At 35.8% G+C, this 19,466-nt stretch overlaps 2 protein-coding genes across 2 annotated transcripts; one reads left to right on the top strand and one right to left on the bottom strand.

The window, feature by feature from the left end:
• The first annotated feature begins 1,122 nt into the window (after positions 1-1,122).
• Positions 1,123-1,769, top strand: LOC110686369. Its single transcript, XM_021862967.1, has 2 exons — positions 1,123-1,312; positions 1,453-1,769. The coding sequence occupies exons 1-2, from the start codon at positions 1,148-1,150 to the stop codon at positions 1,753-1,755; spliced, it is 468 nt and encodes a 155-aa protein (XP_021718659.1). The 5' UTR covers positions 1,123-1,147; the 3' UTR covers positions 1,756-1,769.
• Positions 1,770-2,260: 491 nt separating this feature from the next.
• LOC110686460 lies at positions 2,261-6,710 on the bottom strand. The gene is made up of 4 exons (XM_021863084.1): positions 6,242-6,710; positions 3,800-5,994; positions 2,408-3,706; positions 2,261-2,316 (listed from the first exon to the last, which is right to left on the bottom strand). The coding sequence occupies exons 1-4, from the start codon at positions 6,264-6,266 to the stop codon at positions 2,266-2,268; spliced, it is 3,570 nt and encodes a 1,189-aa protein (XP_021718776.1). The 5' UTR covers positions 6,267-6,710; the 3' UTR covers positions 2,261-2,265.
• Between the last annotated feature and the right edge of the window lie 12,756 nt (positions 6,711-19,466).

Below are 19,466 nucleotides of genomic sequence, written 5' to 3'. Positions count from 1 at the left end.
GGGATTTGGGAAGAATATTTGAGTGGAACTAAAAAGGCATCTCCTTAGAAAAGTGAGAAAACCTTAAGTTCGTAAAACTCTAGTTTTTATTGGTCGGGTCCCGACTAACCTTCGGGACTTGGAATGTTCGAGTCGGGTTCGTGGGTACGAGCCGTTGGAGACCTTCGCATTTGCGGGGTTCAAGTTTTGAAGTAAGAGCTCGAGATTCGAGCAAAGCACGCGCCAAGGGTATGAATGTCTTTTCCTTCACTCTCTTAATTGTTGTTTAATTTGTGATTGAATGCTTAGTCGCTTTAATTAGTGTGCGGGTCTTGGGCGGGTTTCTCTTCTGCGTAGAGTCGGACTCTAAGAAACCCAACAATCATATGTCCAAAGATTTAAGCTAAATTGGACATTGAGAAGCAAAAGATAGCTGAATGTGAGGTTTTGCCTTCTTCTGACCACCTTTTCAATGTGAGCTACTATTTAGATCAATTGGTGGTATTTGGAAACCAGAAGCTGCACTTGTAAGAAATGGGACATGCTTGGCATCCCATGTCTCCATGCAGTAGCATCAATTTACTTCTTAGGCAAAGAAGCTGATGAGTAATTTGTTGATGAATGTTATTACAAGGCAACCTATCTCAAAGCTTATGCAGGTAGTTTAAACTTTGCTAATCCTGAACCCTAAATGATTTTTGTATTGTAATATTTGTTAGGGAAATTTGCCCAAAATAACACGAACTTTGGCCGGTTCGCCAATAATAACACCACCTTTGAGTTATTCCAAAATAACACCAACTTTGGGGGGTGTCTTCCAAAAATGGTACAAAAAAAATGGTAACCGGATTTAGGAGGTAATATTGCTGACGTGTGTTATGTCTTTGCCAGGTTGTGCGTTGCTTCCCCTTAACCATCCAACGTGTTCTTTCTTCTTCTTTATAACCGTTAGAAAAAAATGCCAAGCCCTTTATTCTTCCTTCTTCTTCATTCTCTGTTGTTCCTCTCTCAGTAGTCGTTGCTCCATCTTCTTCCTCTGTTTCTTTGTTTTCCTCTCTCTTAATTTGTTGCTCCTTCTTCATCTTCAAGTTCTTTGTTTTCCTCTGCTCTTCATCTCTCTTTAATCGTTCGTGTTGTATCAATTTTAGTGCTCTTAAAAAATTAATCAATGGCTACAAGAAGGTCAATTTCGAACCAATCATGTTCATCCTCTAGCATAAAAAGGATGGGTAATTCGAAAATTCGTTGCAATTGTGGGAATGAAGCTTTGATTAAAACTGTGAGAAAAGGCCCTAATTTGGGGATGAAGTTCTACGGCTGCCCTATGTGGCCAGTAAGTTGTGATTGATTGTCCTATGTTTATTGCATCTTTTTTTGTTTATTGCATCTTTTTTTGTTTATTGTAATTTGGGGATATGTAATTGTAATTACCCTAATTTGGTGTTGTTTATTGTTCATATTTACTGGATGCAGGACACTCAATGTGATTTTTTCAAGTGGGTGAATGAGCAGGCTGAGATGGAAGATTATGAAGTGAAGTTGTTGGAAAAGGAAACCGTAATTGGTGAGTTACAGGTTGAACAAAAAATCGCACATGAGAAAATAAAGAAATTGCAATTAAAGAAAGGAAAATTGGAGGAAGACATCATAGGGTTGAAGAATGAAATAGTTGTAATGAAGATTGATTTAATGAAGTGTGGTAGGAATGAAAAAACGTTGTACTTAGCATTGTTGTTTTCTTGGTTGTTGTTTGGTGTTGTAATCTTCCTTTATTGATTAAGGAAGAAATGAGGATGTATGTTGAATGTTTTATGTGGAAATAAAAAGCAATCAGTGTAATTGATTAATGGATGCTTAATTGAATGTTTAATGAGTAATGTTTGCTGTTGTATTTTGTACTTAATTGATTTTCATCATAATTGCAATAGCAGTGTACAATTGACATACCAGAGCTAGATCAAAAGACCACAAATTTCCCAAATTATTTGCACAAAATGAAAAACAAACAAAACCAGAGCAATGTTAAAAGACCACAAATTATTTGCACAAATTGAAAAACACAACCACAGCAATATCAAAAGACAAAGGCAGAACTGTTATAATGCCTGCAAATGTTTCAATAATGCATGCAACTGTTTCCAAAATACCTGCAACTGTTTCCAATACTTAATTACATAAGATCTCTAACATTGTTTAACAACTAAATTGTTTGACAAATTACACACTTAGACCAAAAGCATACTTAGTAAGTACAAAAGAAATGGGGCACATAAGATCTTCACTTGATCACTGCTGCATCTGGGAGATAGATCTTGTGTTTGGTCTGGTACTTGGTGCCTGCCACACAAATTACAAAGTTATTGGCTTATTTTCCAAAAAAAAAAAACAAAGCAAACACAAAAATGAAAGGGGGAGTACTAATTCTTACTGTAACAATTGGGCTTCCATCATCAGCAAACATTATCCCAATTCCTGATGGTTGTGCTCTTCCCCTTCCCCTTCCTCTTCCCCTACTTGTAGTTGTAGACCCTCTACCAGCCGAGCTTCTTCCTCTGGTGCTGCTTTGACTGACACTTCTAGCACCTTGACCTCCAAGTATCATTCTTCCACCCCTGCCTAGTTGAGTTGGCTGTGCAGTAGCAGTATGGTGGGCAAATTGTGTTGCAGGAGTTGAAGATGATGCAGTCTGTGTCAGGGTGGGTGTTGGGGTTGCTTGTGTAGATGGGGCATGTGAGGTTACATCAGTAGATGGGGCAGTCTTTCTTGGTCTTCCCTTGGGTCTTTTGGGTGCTGGTTCATCAGGGACAACAGAATCCTTGTCTTTGCAGCCTCTCTTGTTATGACCCTTCTTCTTGCATATGCTACAAGTCATTTCTACTCCTGCCCTACTCAATGACCCTGGCTTCTTAGGATTCTCAAGAGGGTGCTTAATTCTGTTCTTTCTTGGCCTACCAGGACCTATCTTGATAGGAGGGGGGTCCAAATTGCATGGACATCTTGGCCAATACCTCTCACCTTCACATGGAGGTATACAACCACTGTAGGCCTTCTTATAAGTCTCAACTTTGTAACATTCATCAACAAATACCTCAGGTTCTTGGTTCACAAAATAAATGCAAGCTATGGCATGACAGCAAGGAATGCCTACCATATTCCATTTTCTACAACTACAAGTTCTAGCAACTAAATCTACATTCAACTGATCCAAATAATACCTAACATTAAACTGACTCACAGAAGAAGGCAAGACTTCACAATCAGCAGCTTTCTCTTTCTCCTTTTCTAACCTAGCTTGTATCCTAGGGCATAGCAAAGAGGTCCATTTTTCCATCTCATGTCTTTTTTTTACTAACCTCTGCATCAATGCAACTCTAATTTCCTCTAACATGTAAATTATGTGTTTAGTCCTAGCATTAATGATATAAGCATTAAATGTTTCAGCCATATTGTTAGTAATGGCCTCAGATTTGATGTCTTCCTGTAAGAATGCCCTACAGAAGAACTGAGGATTGTACCTTGTTATTGCAAGGGCAGCCTCTTCATCAATCTGTCTCAACTCATCCATTGCTTCATTGAAATCAGCCTGGTTATAGGCCTTTGCTATCTTCCAAAACAAAAGCTTCATCTCATCTCCCTTGTAGGTTCTGTGCCAGAGGGCAAAAATATGCCTTGCACAGTGCCTATGTTCAGCCTTAGGAAGAACAACACTTACAGCATGTAAGATAGCCTGTGTACCAAAAAAAAGAACCAGTTAATGTCAATCATCATCAATCATCATCATTAAATGAGATAACATATTACACAAATTAATGACTTATACCTGATGCTCATCTGAAATAATAGCTATCCCTTCTCCTTGTCCAAGATCTAGGCAATTCTTTAAGTGGTTAAAGAACCATTCCCAAGACAGATTGTTCTCCCCTTCCACAACAGCCCAACAAATGGGGAACATCTGTTCATTGGGATCCCTGGAAACAGCAGTTAATATCTGACCCCCAAGAAATGTCTTCAAAAATGCAGCATCCACACTTATCACTCTCCTACACCCTGCTGTCCACCCTTGCTTAACTCCATCAAAGCAAGTGAACATCCTACTAAACATTGGGGTAGAACTCTGAGGTTGTGGAGCAACTACCAAGTCCAACACTGTTTCAAGACTTGCTTCCTTCAATGCCTTCAAGTACCTCTCCACCTTCATATAATGCTCTTTCATAGAGCCATGTAACATCTTGTGTGCATGGTATTTTACTTTGTAAGCAAAATCTCTACTGACAATCATTCTGTAAGACCTCCTTACAGTGTCTACAATCTCCTTAGCTGGCCAATGTGGCCTAGCTTTGAACACATCAAGCAACTGCCTAGCCACCCAACTGGACTTCAACTGCCTGTTACTATTCATGTTCCTATGGCATGTGTGATTTCCAACTACTCTCTTCACTAGCCAAGTTGCATCTCTAGAATGCACAGAAAAATATAAATAAAATGGACATTCACCAACACATTTCACTCCCAACCTTTGTCTGTTTTTCCAGCTCACACTATACTTTAGATCTCTACCCTGTAATACAGCATACTTAGTGACAGCATCCTTAATGTCACTGGCATTAGCAAACCTCTGACCAACCTTCCAATGAAACTTACTGAAATCAGTTTCATGGCTCACTAACTCTCCCTTTTTCCCTTCTAATTCATCACTACTACCAGGTGGTGTATCAATGTCATTATCTTCATCACAGTCACATAGGTTTACATCCCTTGCAACCTCTTCATGAACTGAGTTCTCCCTCTCTTCATCAACTTCAAACTCCCTCTCCTCATCAACTGCCTTTTCCTTCTCCTTCTCCTTACAAACTTTTTCTTGCAATCCCTTCACTATCTCAAGTAACTTTGTATTAACCCTCTTTACTCTATCCCTTGCTTCAATAATCTCATCATCAATGTCATCAGATTCATCTTCAAAGAAATCAGTTTGTTCTAGATCTTCACCTTCACCTTCTAGATCTATGTCAGATAGACTAAAATCACCTTCCTTCTCTTTCTCTATGCTCTCATCTACCTCAAACTGAAAATCATCTTCATCATCATCTTCAAACTCCCCACCCTCACAAAACTTCTGATACTCATGATCATATAATGGATCACTGTCATCACTAGACTCATCATCAGCAACTAATTCATTCCATTTCAAAGGGCTCTCTGGTCTGTCATCCTCCCACTCAAATTCATCATTGAAATCTGTGTTAACATCAGGCAACTCACCAGTAGAAACAAACTCTAAGGATGGGAATTGAGAAAGATGAAGAGACTGGTTTTGAGTGAAGGGTTGAGTTTCTGAAGTGATTTTCAAGGGGGGTTGAGTCTGTTTTTTTGTTTTTTTTTGGGGAAGGTCAGATGCTTTTTCTGGTAAAGTTATAGATGCTTTTTTGGGTGATGTGGTAGATGCTTTTATAGGTGAAGTGGAAGCATCTTCTTCAGTCAATGAGGGTTTCACCACCTGTGTTTGTGGTCCCTTCCTTGTGGTCAATTTTTTTCTTTTGTTCAGTTTGGGTGGGGGTTTCTCAAGTACCTTGCCTGTTGTTTTGGATATGGTAACTTTGGGGTCAGCATTCAACAAAGTACTTTTCTGACTTGTGTTGCCCACATCAACTTCCACAACTTCAGCATTTGAACCTTCTCCCACTTCTCTCTCAAACTGAACTGCATACACAACAATACTCCTATTTACAACAGCTAACTTACCCATCTCTAACACCTCAGCATCCCCTTGAATTACTCTCAAACCTTTCTCAATATTTAACCCAGGCATTTGGTAAAACAAAGCATCCACATGACCAAGCCCACACTTACTACCATAATCCCTTAAGTCCCAGTAACAAAGTTCATCTGGGTCAACATCAAAGTTAATATAACTCCCACCCTTATACACCATTTCACCATTACGAACATGCTTAAATTGACCCCCATACCAGAATCGAACAGTCACATTATCAAAAACATGAGTATTTGCAGCAGACCCTAGAATTAAACAACTCAATTAGACTACAAACAAACACTCAAGTAATTAACCCTAATTCAGCAATTAACAAGAAAATTTATCGAGTGAACAACATAATTCACCATACAAATCAACCTAATTATTAAACCTACTTTAACAATTACCAGCATAATTAAACATACGAACATCCATATTCAAATTAGAACACATAAAATCCACCCAACAATCATAATTCAAACAAAACAAAGAAATTAAAAAAACACGAACCTTTCTTCTTCGTCTTTCTGGGCATTTTGGGAACCAAAGATCGCAACTTTTTCACTCTTCTCTTCACTTCACTTCAATGCAATTTTCTTTGGGAGCAGTAGAATTTCGGAATTGAGTTCTGATTATTTCAAAGGGAAATGACGAAATGAGGAATTGAATATGCTCTGAGATCCTCTGATAAAATGGTTCGAAGACGAAGAAAGAGAGTGAAATATGGAGGGAAATGAATTAAAGAGGGAGACAGGAGTTAGGTGTGCAAAATTTAATTACACGTTCGATGGTTAAGGGGAAGCAACGCACAACCTGGCAAAGACATAACACACGTCAGCAATATTACCTCCTAAATCCGGTTACCATTTTTTTTGTACCATTTTTGGAAGACACCCCCCAAAGTTGGTGTTATTTTGGAATAACTCAAAGGTGGTGTTATTATTGGCGAACCGGCCAAAGTTCGTGTTATTTTGGGCAAATTTCCCTATTTGTTATGGTTTGAACTATGCTGTTTGGTAAATCTTAACCTTTGTATCTTTATTTGGATTAGAGTCCATCCCCCCCCCCCTTGTGAAGGGGAAAGGCATTGGCCTAAGGTCTCCTGCCCAATTGACCCACCTCCAATTAAAATTAGACCTAGGAAACCTGGAAAAAATAGGATCAAAGACCCTTTTAAGAACCCCAAGAAGGCAAGAACCATTACAAAGAATAGGATTGAAATGACTTGTTCTTTGTGCCACACAAAAGGCTATAACAAAAGAAAGTGTCCTAACAAGGACACTATCCAAGCCCCTCCTCCTCCTCCTAAAAAGCCTAGAGGATATGCTCTAGATGCTCAGGCTACACAATCTGCTCAAGCTGTACCATCTTCAAGCCAACATGTAGACACTAGCCACCATTCCCTAACTGCAGAGTTTAACATTATTGGTAGAGGAGTAAGAATGATTAACAGGGGCAGGGGATCAAGAGGTGGAATAGGTTCAAGAGGTGGAAGGAGAGGAGTTGAAGGGTCTAGTTCTAGAAGAGGCAAAGGTAATGAAGATGTTGGACCATTAACTAGAGGTACTACAAGAGGGAGGGCCATTCAAAGGGGCAGAGGCAGAGGGAGGAACTAGATGCCTGTTGGTGTAGGTGTACTATTTGCACCTAATGGCTCAGCAATAACAAGTGTAAGTACATTAAACTTGTTCTTTGTTTAACTAATTAACAACAAATGACAACTACTGTATGCTTATGTCATGAACCTATTTGCAGACATCAGGTAATCTCAGTGCACCAAGATTAGGCCTAACAGGAGCAGCTGCAAGACCAGGGCACATATCAGCTATGGCTTGGTTCCAGATGAGTCAATCAAGCCAAACTTCAACCTTGCATTAGCCAACTCAATAGTGAATCTCTGACAAAGTCAATGTTTATGAATGAACTATGTTTTTAAAGTCATCATTTAGGTTACATTGTTGTGTTAAGTTAATCTTTTGCAAATAATGATTATGTAATGTATTTAGCACAATGACAGTGGTTATGAATTGTATTAAGTACAATATAATGACTATCTATGAATTGCAACTAAGTGCTGTCAAAAGTCAATTATGGAGAAATTGATATTCAAAATATCTTTCATTGATTCATCATCTACATACATTAGATTAAGTGGCCAAGATACAAAATCTATCAAATCTTATGCCCTAAATACAACCACCTAAACTACCATCATCAATAAAACATCACTTTCATGCTTTCAAATACAGTAAAAACATTGCAAAGAAAATCCATGACACAAACAGTGCAAGTGAGAAGTTTTTTTTCATTCCTTGCAGCCTTCATTAGTTCAATTCAAGTGTGAGAGAGTTCCATTTTTGTATCGTTCAACTCCTCCATCTTCATGTCCAATTTCTTCTCTACAACCTTCAATTTGTCCTTCATGAAATCACTAGACAAAAAAGGTAATTTGGCACCGGTTCAAACCTCCCCTCTCTAAGGCACCGGTTTTGAACCGTTGGGGATTTGAGGGATGCCAAATCCCCAAAAATTTGGCACCGGTTAACCGGTGCTAACTACATGCTTTGGCACCTCCATTTCCTTCTCAACAAGTAGATTCTCTTTTTCAAAGACCTTGAATCGCAGATCATCATCATCTCCACTGCTTACATTAACCCACCGAAAAAACTGCAATTACCCACCTGCATATATAAAACCCCCAATTCAATTAAACTAAAAAACCCTAGTTCCTATGATTCAATGGCACAATTTTAATTAAATGGGAATTTAAACTCATCGGCCACTTAGGGCACCCATAAAACTTCATCCCCGCATTATCACCAATTTTCGCGGTTCGAACCACTGCATCAACCCCACATCTGCACTTCAATCTTGAAGACACCCAACCAACTGCCCTTGACGAAGAAGAGCCACTTGACCTCGACCCCATTTGTCTCCTACTTGACATTGCGCGAAAATGGTGATACTCGTTGATGGAAGCACAGTGCAAATTGTTGCTTAACAGAGAAAAAGGAGAGAGTAATGGTGATAGGGGTTCTTGTTTAGGGAGAGAGAAGGAAAGTCAAAGATTTTAAAATTAAATCAACAACAATATAACCGTTGGGGATGCCACGTAGGATTGCTACAGGTTACAACAGGTCACTTAACTGACTGAGGGTGATAAAAATAAAAGGGGTACAAGGTTGGGATTAATGAAAAATAAATGGAAGTTGGGATGAATATTGGCAGACGGAGCAAAATTGGGATTAATAATGGTGGCAATTTTTCAATGAATAAAGGGGGTCAAGCAGTGCAATTTTTCAAACGTTAGTTGCATCTAAGAGAGCGGATGAAGTATTAATATAAGTACACCATCCGCTCCTTATTTTTTAAGTTTTGAATCTTATACTTTAACTATAAATTTCACTATTATAATCATGAAAACATATCATGTTTCATGTGCAATCTTATAAATGTATTTTTTAAATTTTTTTTTTTAGAATTCTTACTCGCTCATATCATATTGAATATATATGTGGTCATAGATATGCACTAGATACCATGAAATTACCACAATAAACATAACAAATAGAGAGAGTAGTTGCATACACTAATAATTATTGGAATCTATTAACCTGGTAGGGCACGTGCCCTACTAGGCTACCACAAAAAAAGGTTTAAATTAGTTTATTTTTAGTTGAATAAACATAAATTGTACAATTGTAAGTAAGATTACTTGTAGCCTAGTGGTTAGAGCATTGATTTTTTCATCAAAGGTCTTGTGTTCAATTCTCTTGCCTAACATTCAACATTTTTTTTCTTTCTTTATTTTTTTTTTCTAGTTTGATTGTAACTTTTTTAATATTTATTTTAACATATGCACATTCAAATTATTAGTTATAATTGATACTTTGGATCATGTTATTTGATACGAATTGACTAATGTGTTTGATACGAATTAAATTGAAATCTTTTTGACGGAATTTTTCCGTCGAAAAAAGCTGTTTTCTAGTAGTGGAAAAAGATTTTAAAAAGTGGGTATGTCATTGCTTAAAGCCTTGAATAGGACGGGATAATATTTGATGGATTTTGGAATACTGCGTAAAATAAATTTAAATTTTGATATAAAGAACAATCGTGGTACATAGTTGTGTCTTATTTTTTTTAATCAAAAAGTTTAAGTAGACATATTTTTGGGGCTTGATAAGAAGATTTTCGAACAGTATGATACTTTACCATTATAAAAATCCTGGCTCCCCACTGCCACTAATACACCTATATTCAAACTCTTGTTTTGACATTTATTTATAATAGTCAAACTATTTCAAGTAATTAAAAATGAAGAGACAAATCCCTTTTATCATTTTTGTTCTTCTCACAAATTTTTTGTCTATCCTACAAAAGATTTTAAATAGGTTGAACAAAAACGGTTGATCAAAGTATCAGAGGGGAAGTATTTATATTAATAACCAATATGATCATAGGAAACATTGTGTGTATGTGCATTGTTTTGTGCTTTCAAAGTTTCAATGGGAAATAATTATGTCTGCGCTCGATATAGCAGAAAAAGCCGGTTGCAAAATATTAAGAAAACGACAAGATACATGGATTTGTTACATCTTTTATTCGGTAGCTCGCCCTTCTATGCAATATAGAGCACAAATACAGATTCTGTGTTGTATCATTATGGTTTTTAGCTCACAAAACAACATAAGAAATCACAACCAGCGCAAAAGTTTGATTTTCAGTTATGTTATATAGACTTCTCTTACGTATGAAGAGCTTTTAACGAGACAGATAATTCGATTAATCATTCAAGAACATCCCCCCTCTCTAACAACCATAAAATGTCATCTATTGCCAACGATTATGTAGGGTACAATGAATACGATTTTGATTGAGCCGAGTAAAAATCAGGTGAAAGTATAAGAATAGCGACCTTAGTTTGTTACAAAATACTTGAATTTAGCTCAGTGTAAATAATCAGATGAACTTATTTAAATATGTCATTTGTGTTATGTTAAGTAAAGTTAAATTGCATTCTAAGAACAAGTGAGTTTGATAATATTTTTGTATTTGTTTAAGTATGATTAACATAGTTTTAGCAATTATTTGATGTTACCCTCATCCTTGAAAAATCTTTCGGTTAGGATTTGACATGCACATTAAAGAAATTAAGTAGGGTGAAGCAAGTGTGGGAAAGAAATTAAAGTTTTTTCGTGGACTTTTAAAAAAGGAATACAACAAGATTATTTGTGGATATTTTATAAAGAAATACAAATTGTTGTGATTTTAGGTAAGTACCTTTCCGTTTCTTAATATTTATGTTTGAGTTTTTCCCACAAATTTGAGTACTAATTAAGAAAAAATATTTTATTACATACCATTTAAATATTATTTATATAATCTTAATCAAGGGAAACTGATATCAACTGAATAATCATGGTCAATTTATTTTTTATTTTTTTTATCTATTTAGAATTGGAATATTCAAATGGAACAAACATAAAGAAATAAATACAACACTATGAAGTATCACATATTCTTATATGTGGTTGTAGGCCACACCGTGTGATATGACTAACTGACTCTACAATAGATATATCAATTTACAGTTAGACAAACCTAATTCTAGGATATATGTGGATGATCAACTAATTTAATTGTTTTATGTCTTGAAGGGTAGTACTTAAGACTTGGGATCAAATCTCATCTAAATCATTTGCTCTAATAGCTCTCTTAACTCGCGAGCACACACATACAAATAATAAAAAAATAAATGTAAATAAAAAATCTAGTATATATTCTCATTTGTTGATTATTAGAGCTCTATATGAGCAAGCTATTACATAATACTAAAAGCGAAACTAAGAATAACACTTGGCGACGTATTATTAAAAAATTTCCCTCCAAATTTACTTTCTTACAACAAGAAAAAGTCATTGTTACAGAAAAAGAATATTTGTATCTAATTTATGACTTTCATTTTACATAAAATATAAAGTAAACTTCTTAAAATATCAAATTGCCTATTACAACAATTTAATTAAACTTCTTAAAAAATCAAACTGCCTATTATAACAATTTAATTATTTTCTCTTGCATGTTTTTTTTAATTGTTTTATTTTATTTTATTATTTAATACTTTTTTCATACTTTTTAATACTTATTGGTTAATTAATTATAGTTTATACTTTCTCTTATAAATTTTTTTTCATTATAATTATTTAACAACCGTGCATTGCACGGGATTTAACCTAGTTAAGCTATATATATACACCAATTATAAAATATAATTTAACCTTTTCCTGTAAAAATTTTCCTTTGATTAGTAATTTTCCTTTAAAAATTATAAAATATAAAATATAATTAATACATGTCATCTTATTAATTTTCCTTTGATTATTGATAGAAGTCTTGATTTATTACCTAATTTAATTTGATTAGTACGATGTTTTTTACTAAGAAAATTAAAGAAAAAGATGAGTGTTATTGATGACTCAATTGTCCCCTTTGCATTCACTTGGCATCAATTTAGGGTACAAGGCTATTACTTTGAGACTTAGCAACGCAATCACTTACTTTCCGTTCACCTACACTTGTAATGTTTCCTTATCATACTAATTCGGTTGGCTAAAATTGCAACCTATGATTTCCTTTGTCAATCTATAAATAGACTTGTTCTAGGTATTAATTTCCATTTTTAGAATTATTTTTTTTCTAATAATGTTGCTTTACACCTTGGAGCATATAACTATCCTTTTATTTGTTGAACTATGTAAAGCTTATAATTAAATTTTCATCCTAAAATTTAAGCCATGTTTGCTAAAAGAGCTACCTACTTCCAGCAAAATCATAATGCTTGTTTCCTAGCTACGTAGTATTATGTGGAATTTTTGTGTTAGTGGTCCTTTTCTAGTCAAAATCATCCGCTTCAGCTTTCAATAACCTATGCTAAGCTTATACACTTATTTTCGAATGTCAATACGTATATGAGTACATGACTACAAATGAAACATACTTAATTTAAGCATATTTTTAGTTGCTAAAAATCTCTACCTATAATCCGTTGTACTTTTTATTTTTTATTTCTACTACCTGTTTCTTTTATTATTCTTGTATTCCCAATGAAATAAATTAATATGGAGAATTTTGCCCTTCTTTAATGTTTTTATTGATTTCTCAAGATTCTCAACCAATTTCTACTGGTTAAAAAAAATAAAAGAAAATAATAATAATAGAGGTATAAACAAATTAATTATTATAAGTAGTGTATACGGAGTACAACTTTTCTTTTTAGAATGTTTCAAGAATATTATTACCAATTGTATTTTTCCATTTTTCCTATGATTTTTTACTCTATCTACCCGTTTTGTTTTTTTTGATTAATAAACTTTATGGGAAAAAAATTTGAACTTAGCCATGTTTGGTGTTTTTGAAAAGGTCCAATTTTTTATAGTCTCCAGTTCTAAGTGATGTCTTCCAAAACACAATTATCTAATACTTAAGGTAACCAACTAATTCAATTAACTGAGTCACATATTAATGAAAATAAAATCTAAGGCCAAAAAATGTGCCATATGGCATAGTTTGGGGACTATTTTGAAGAAAAAGCCAAGTGAAATTAAAGTCAAGACTTTTTATTTAAAAAGAGTGATCAAAGTTATTAAGGACTGATAGCATATAATAAACCATATGGTTGATTTGCGGCATTGGAACTCAAGGACAAACTATCATTAAGTCACTAATAACATCTACCCTAGAAAAATGCGGAAGGTCACTTCTACACCAAGGTCCATCACAAATGATGGATATGTACATTTCTTAGTAAACATTGCTTAAACTTAAAGATGATTAAATGACCAAAATCCATATAAAATATGCTTAATTAGTTAAGAAAGACGAGAGAAACCCAAAAATGATTATAGTCACATGCATATAACATAGTTAGGCGGGCAAACCATGCTTTTCTTTTCCTTTTCAATCATCTACATCAAGTCTAAACAAAATTAGACTCATGCTTTTTTACGTAGCATTTTTATTTATAAATACCAACATTCACATATTCTTAGGACATTCATAATAGCACTACACTTCCCGAGCCTTGTTACAAGAGATTGAAAAAAAAGATGGTTTTTTGAAATAATAATTAGAGAGATATTTATAGAGTTCTAATGTATAGGCATCACAAGCAAAAATCTAAATCTTCCCAACTTAATAATAATAATAATAATTTCTCGGCTATGAAGATCTTCAACCGATTTCGGAAGGTTTTTATGAGGTTGATGTTCTCTTTTCCTTCAAAAACCGGCGTTGCTCCAGGTTCATCCGAGGGGTTTATGTCTCGAAGGCAATCTTGTGATCGCCCCGAACCTCCAAAGACTTCATGTAGCTCTTCATATTATTCTCCCAACTCTCATTATTCGGAGGCTATTGCGGATTGCATTGAGTTCTTTAATAAATCTTCACAAGAAGGATGTTTGAATGAAAGAAATTTGGATGTGGTTGTTTGATGAAGTCATGCATTCAAGTCATGATTTGCATTTCAAATATGATAATGTTAGTCATAATGCAATCGAGATCTCTCCGCTGTTATTAATTCAAATAAATGTAGATGAGTTTGATGCTTGAGCTTTGTTTTGGCTTAAAATTTTACTGTAAATATAAGAAATCAAAGTTTTCTTTTCGAAGAGATTGAGCTTAGTATATTTTAAAGACTTAGATTAGGTTTACTCTAGTGTATTATGTTTGTTCATTATTAGATTATTGCATTGATCATTTCAAGGCCTCCAAATGAGCAAAATGGACTAATGAACAAATACGGATACAAGTTAGCTTACTTGCTGTTATTAAGATAAAAACCCGTAATTTTCATAACAATCATAAGGTTGGTGTTAGGGACGACTGAGCATTGGAAAATCCGATATATGAAAAACAGGAGAATATAAGGACACTAGCTAAATTATAAGGGGTGAGTAATGCATATACAACTCTCATTTTCTACACAATTAGATGACAAAGGAGTAGTACTATGTACAAAGAGGAATAGTGGATTATTATAAACATAGGTGGATAATATACAAGGAGGGTATGTATGAATTCTATGAAGGCTTGTGTATGGTTTTCTTTAAAATGCTCCCAGTTTGTCCACATAGAAATGTTCTAGAACTGTCACGAGCTATATATTCAATAGTGCATCTTATGTGTGGCTAACCACACCATGTGTCCGCTTGTAAAAAACAAAGTAAAACCTCTAATCTAATACTAACAGAGTAACCCTTGTAATACTGACGAGTAACCCTTATAACACCAATCGAGTAACCCCTATAGAACTGACGAAGTAACCCCTATAACACTAATGAAATTACCCCATGATGGTTGGACACAGGGTGTGGCCAGTCACATATAAGAATTTGTAATAGACAGATTAAATAATTCTTTGTTCTCCAATATTAATATCAATTTGTCACTACAATGTTCAAGGAGCTTGCATGGTACAAGATCATAGATAAACCTAAGGAAATCAAGCTATCATTAATCTTGCTTGACTTATGAGAAATCTTCTAGAATATATACACTCCCCCGATACATTGGGCTAGGAACATTTGGGCCACACTTAACAATCTAGGTGGTATATATAAGGTCAGGTAAGGTGGGTTGTGGGATGGATCGAGGTGACATAGAACTAGCACGGGTGTTAGGGTGAGCCGGGTCCTAGGCTAGGTCGGAGTAGGTTAACTCGTTAAGGGTGTGTCCATGAGTTGGGTAGGTAGTGAATTTTGGTGGGTCGAGTTGTGTAAGAGTGGGTTTGAAGGGTCATATGGATTTGGCGAATGAAGTGGGTGGGGTGGGTTTGATTTTTACTAGGGGTGAGCGTGGATTGAATATCCGATCCAAAACTGTGTTTTGGTTTGGATAACGGTATCCGAAACTGGGTTTCGGTTTGAATATCCGTATTCAAAAATAGGTTTTCGGTTTGGATATTCGTATCAAAAAATTCCTATATATATTATCTGAAAGGAATGGTGTCCTTCGAACAAGTGTATTAATCCGATAGAGGGTTCAAAATTCATTAGGGAAGCTAATTATTAAGTGAAGTCAAGTGATCGGAATGTCTAGCTGGAGGCCACTTTCGACTAGTAAGATTAATATAATTAATCTTACAGCTTGCTCTTGACTGAACCATGCGGGTCACACCCAATCGTGTAACCAAACTAAGTTGACGAATTAATCTGAATGGTTAAATACGCCGATGGATATTACGAACTCAGACGTTGGATTCCGAGCTTAAAGCGTCGAAGCCAAAACGTTAAGCGTCGAGTTGATTCTAGGAATCGACGAGATGAGAAAATAATTTAAACAACGCGTCGCTAGGAAAAACCCTAAGTCGTAGCTTCACAATGGCCTAGCAAAGTGCTAGCCATGCGAGGGCTAGACCGAGAGGGCTGCCTAGCAATGGCTAGCATTAGGCAGCCGAGGGCCGTATGCGCATGCTAGCAGCAACAACCTTAGCATGGCCCAGCTCGCTGCTAGCTATGTATATATGTAGCGTGACATGCTGGGCCTTATGCGTTGCTGGCTAGAACGGGCTGCCAGCAAGGCCTGCTAGTCTTGGGCGTCGAGGCTGCCAGCAAGGCATAGCCTTGGTCCCCAAGGCTAGCTGGCCGGTCAGCTGCCCAAGATGCTCAAAGTTGGTGAGACTTGCCTAAAAAGCTTTGCTTGCTCTCCAAGGCCTTCTTGTGGTCCTCCCACTTACCCTTAGTGTGTGAGTGACAAGTGTTGTGTAATTAGTAATCATGCAATTTAATTTAATTTGGAATTAAATTAAATGCTATTTTTCTCACTTTATCACAAGTCCCACATTGAAATATTCATGAGGGATTAGAGATGTCTTGCCTATTAATACCAACCTTAGGAGTTGGGAAAATAACTTGAGTAGAACTCGAGAAAGGCATCTCCAATATAAACTATGAGAAAATCTGGAGTTCGTAAAACTCATATTTTGGTTTGCGGTCTTGTCTAAGCTACGAGACCCAACCTAGTTTAGGCACGAGGGTGTGCAAAGCGGGAGGATCACGCAAGTGCGGGTCTATGGTTTTCGGCATCAAGGGTCGTGTTCGTGTACATGGTGAAGCACGCGTCGAGGATAAGATAGTCTTTCTCTCTTTATGTGCTTATTGCTTTATTTATTATATGCACGTTGGTCGTATTAATTTATACATGTGGTCCGGGGCGGGGTTTGGTTCCGCACGATGTTCGGAACACCGTAAAACCCCACTGCGGTATCACAAGCCTCTTGTATTTAATTTTTACGACTATAAATATATTAAGGGGATTTAAAAATCTGGATTAGCAACCTAATTAGATTAGGGTTTCAGTTTTATTGGATAAAATCAGATTAATGCTTGATTATGCTGACGAATCCAGATTTTGACTAAAAACTAGTGAATTGTAGGTGGAAACAACATTCTAAATCAAACTTTACTTACAAAGTGGTTAAAAAATGGTTTCCAGTGGCCAAAATCCACCCATAAATGTGTTTTTCGAGGGTTTTTTTCGCTTGGAACGAGAAAATTTTAAATTTTTTGATTTATATAATTATGGGATATAATGATTGATTATGTGAGTGATTATGGATTTAATCTACTGAAATTAAACCTCTCTTTATGCATGAATTTGGAAATTTATGGATGCTTGATTTGGTGTGCTCAATTTTTCACATAAACTTGGTTTTGCTTAATTATGCAATTAGATTGCCCTAAGTGACTTGGTTTATGTTGAATGTGATTAATGACCTCTAAAATAGTTAAAGACTGAATCTTTATTGGATGATGGATTTGGATCTTGACTAACTAAAACCCTAAATGAACAAACTTTGAATTTTAATGATTTTTGAAAATTGATTTGAGATTCATGTTGTTCATGTTTATGTTTAAATGTAGTTCTTCATTGGATGATTGGAATATTTCAAACATGTTTGAGTTCTAATTGAATAAATTATTTTTATTGGATGGTTAATTATTTATTTTATTATTTTGTCAAAGTCATAATTAATTTAATCATTGGATGAGTTAATTTAATTATATTGCATGCCCTAAAAATATTGATTGATTCAAAATGACCAAAAATTATTAAAGAATGGTTCTTGGAAATAATTTTGATTTTTACACACAAGTTGATTAAATAAGTTGGACTAGAGATTAATCCAAAATTGCTCAATATTTAATTCAAAATTGGATTTGGAATTGAATATAGTCACACAAATTTTTCGGGATTAAAATCTCGAGGCTTGCACTAAAAATGAGGCTTGGAGCCTTAATTGCACACCCTCGGCTACCAGGGGATGCTCACGCAACCCACATGAATGCCGCTGCCGAGGCTATATATGTGTGGTGTGTGTCAGTATGGGGCAGCAAGGCATGTGATGCTAGCAAGGCAATACGGAGTGCTTGGCGTGGGGTTGCTAGACAGCGCCCAGTGCCAGCACAACACACACATACACACTGCTAGGCTGCTGGGCAACACAAGCGCCATGTGAGTGTGCGTGTGCGTGCGGGGCTGCTAGAAGCACCCTACACTAGCCCGTATGGCTGGCTGCGAGGCAGCACCAGCAGCACAGCAAGCACGCATGGTATGTGCGGCTATGCGTGTACCATGTTTGTGCTTGCGGCAAGCGCTAGTAAGTGCTAGTGCGAGTGGCTCAAGGCCACTCATGGACATTGAGCACTCGGTTTTGATTAAAACGAGGTGCGACCTTAGTTTTTTTTTTCATTCACATGATCGCATAATTTTGATCAAATTGACTTAATACGCTCAATTAAATTCAATTAGATGGATGCAGGTTTTAGTCGGAGCGTCTTTAATCGGTTTTTGGACTGTCTAAAGCATTTTGTATGCTTTTAATTGCGTTAGTTCACATAATTGGTTAATAACTCGACTATTTTTAATTAGGGATGTTAATCGGATTAACAACCTAAGTAGTGCACGTGTGTTTGATACATGGTTTTGTATTAATGCTCATATTACGTATAAAATCTGCATGGGCCATTCTCATTAGAAGTGAATGGGTGAACGGAATATTATAAATGTTCTTATGCAGGTTTATACAAAAGTGACTAATATGGCCCGACTAGGATAGAAAATATGGACTACGTTCAGTTATGTATTTTAATTTTGTAAATCTAAATACGGACTGTGTGTCGTTAAGTATTTTTGTACTTAGTTTATTTAGGTTACTCCTAGTTTCTTGTACTTTCATGCTTAATGGTGAAGTCAAGAAGACGACATATCTTTGAAGACAAAGCCAAAATGTGCCAAGATGACCTTAAAGATTGAAGATTGGATGCTTCAAGATAATAATCAAGGGGTCATGCTAGTTCACTATGCATTTATATATATCTATTTATATTGCTCATATATCTTGATATTTAGATGCATGCTTTTATCATTTCTCATGTTGAATGATTAATTAAGTCCACTTAAATAAAACCAACATAAAAACCCTAAGTCCCATGGAATATTGAGTCAAAAATTGTCATTCCAAAATGACACTTACCAAAACTTCGAAAGTCGTTGATGGGTTCTGCCAAAGCAAGGCATCATCACTTTCTTAGGGAAGTAAGATATGTTGATGGGTTTTCCAAAGCAAGGCATCACATACACATCAGTTTTGGTTACGCTCAATAATATCAGTAAGGAGTCCTTAGATGTTGTGGCAAACGGGATAAATCACAAGAAGGCATTAGATATGATTACT

The sequence above is a fragment of the Chenopodium quinoa genome, unplaced genomic scaffold (genome assembly GCF_001683475.1).
Source record: "Chenopodium quinoa cultivar QQ74 unplaced genomic scaffold, ASM168347v1, whole genome shotgun sequence".
Taxonomy (NCBI): domain Eukaryota; kingdom Viridiplantae; phylum Streptophyta; class Magnoliopsida; order Caryophyllales; family Amaranthaceae; genus Chenopodium; species Chenopodium quinoa.
The sequence above is the reverse complement of the archived record's forward strand: the minus strand, read 5'-3'. Positions and strand labels throughout refer to the sequence as shown.

What these genes read in the sequence shown, in the direction of transcription:
- LOC110686369 (XM_021862967.1), top strand. Translation starts at nt 1,148, where the DNA reads ATGGCTACAAGAAGGTCAATTTCGAACCAATCATGTTCATCCTCTAGC. An exon ending in ACGGCTGCCCTATGTGGCCA is followed by an intron (nt 1,313 to 1,452) that starts GTAAGTTGTGAT and finishes TACTGGATGCAG; the next exon opens with GACACTCAATGTGATTTTTT.
- LOC110686460 (XM_021863084.1), bottom strand. Translation starts at nt 6,266, where the DNA reads ATGCCCAGAAAGACGAAGAAGAAAG. An exon ending in TTATTTCAGATGAGCATCAG is followed by an intron (nt 3,707 to 3,799) that starts GTATAAGTCATT and finishes TTTGGTACACAG; the next exon opens with GCTATCTTACATGCTGTAAG. An exon ending in ATGGAAGCCCAATTGTTACA is followed by an intron (nt 2,317 to 2,407) that starts GTAAGAATTAGT and finishes TTTGTGTGGCAG; the next exon opens with GCACCAAGTACCAGACCAAA.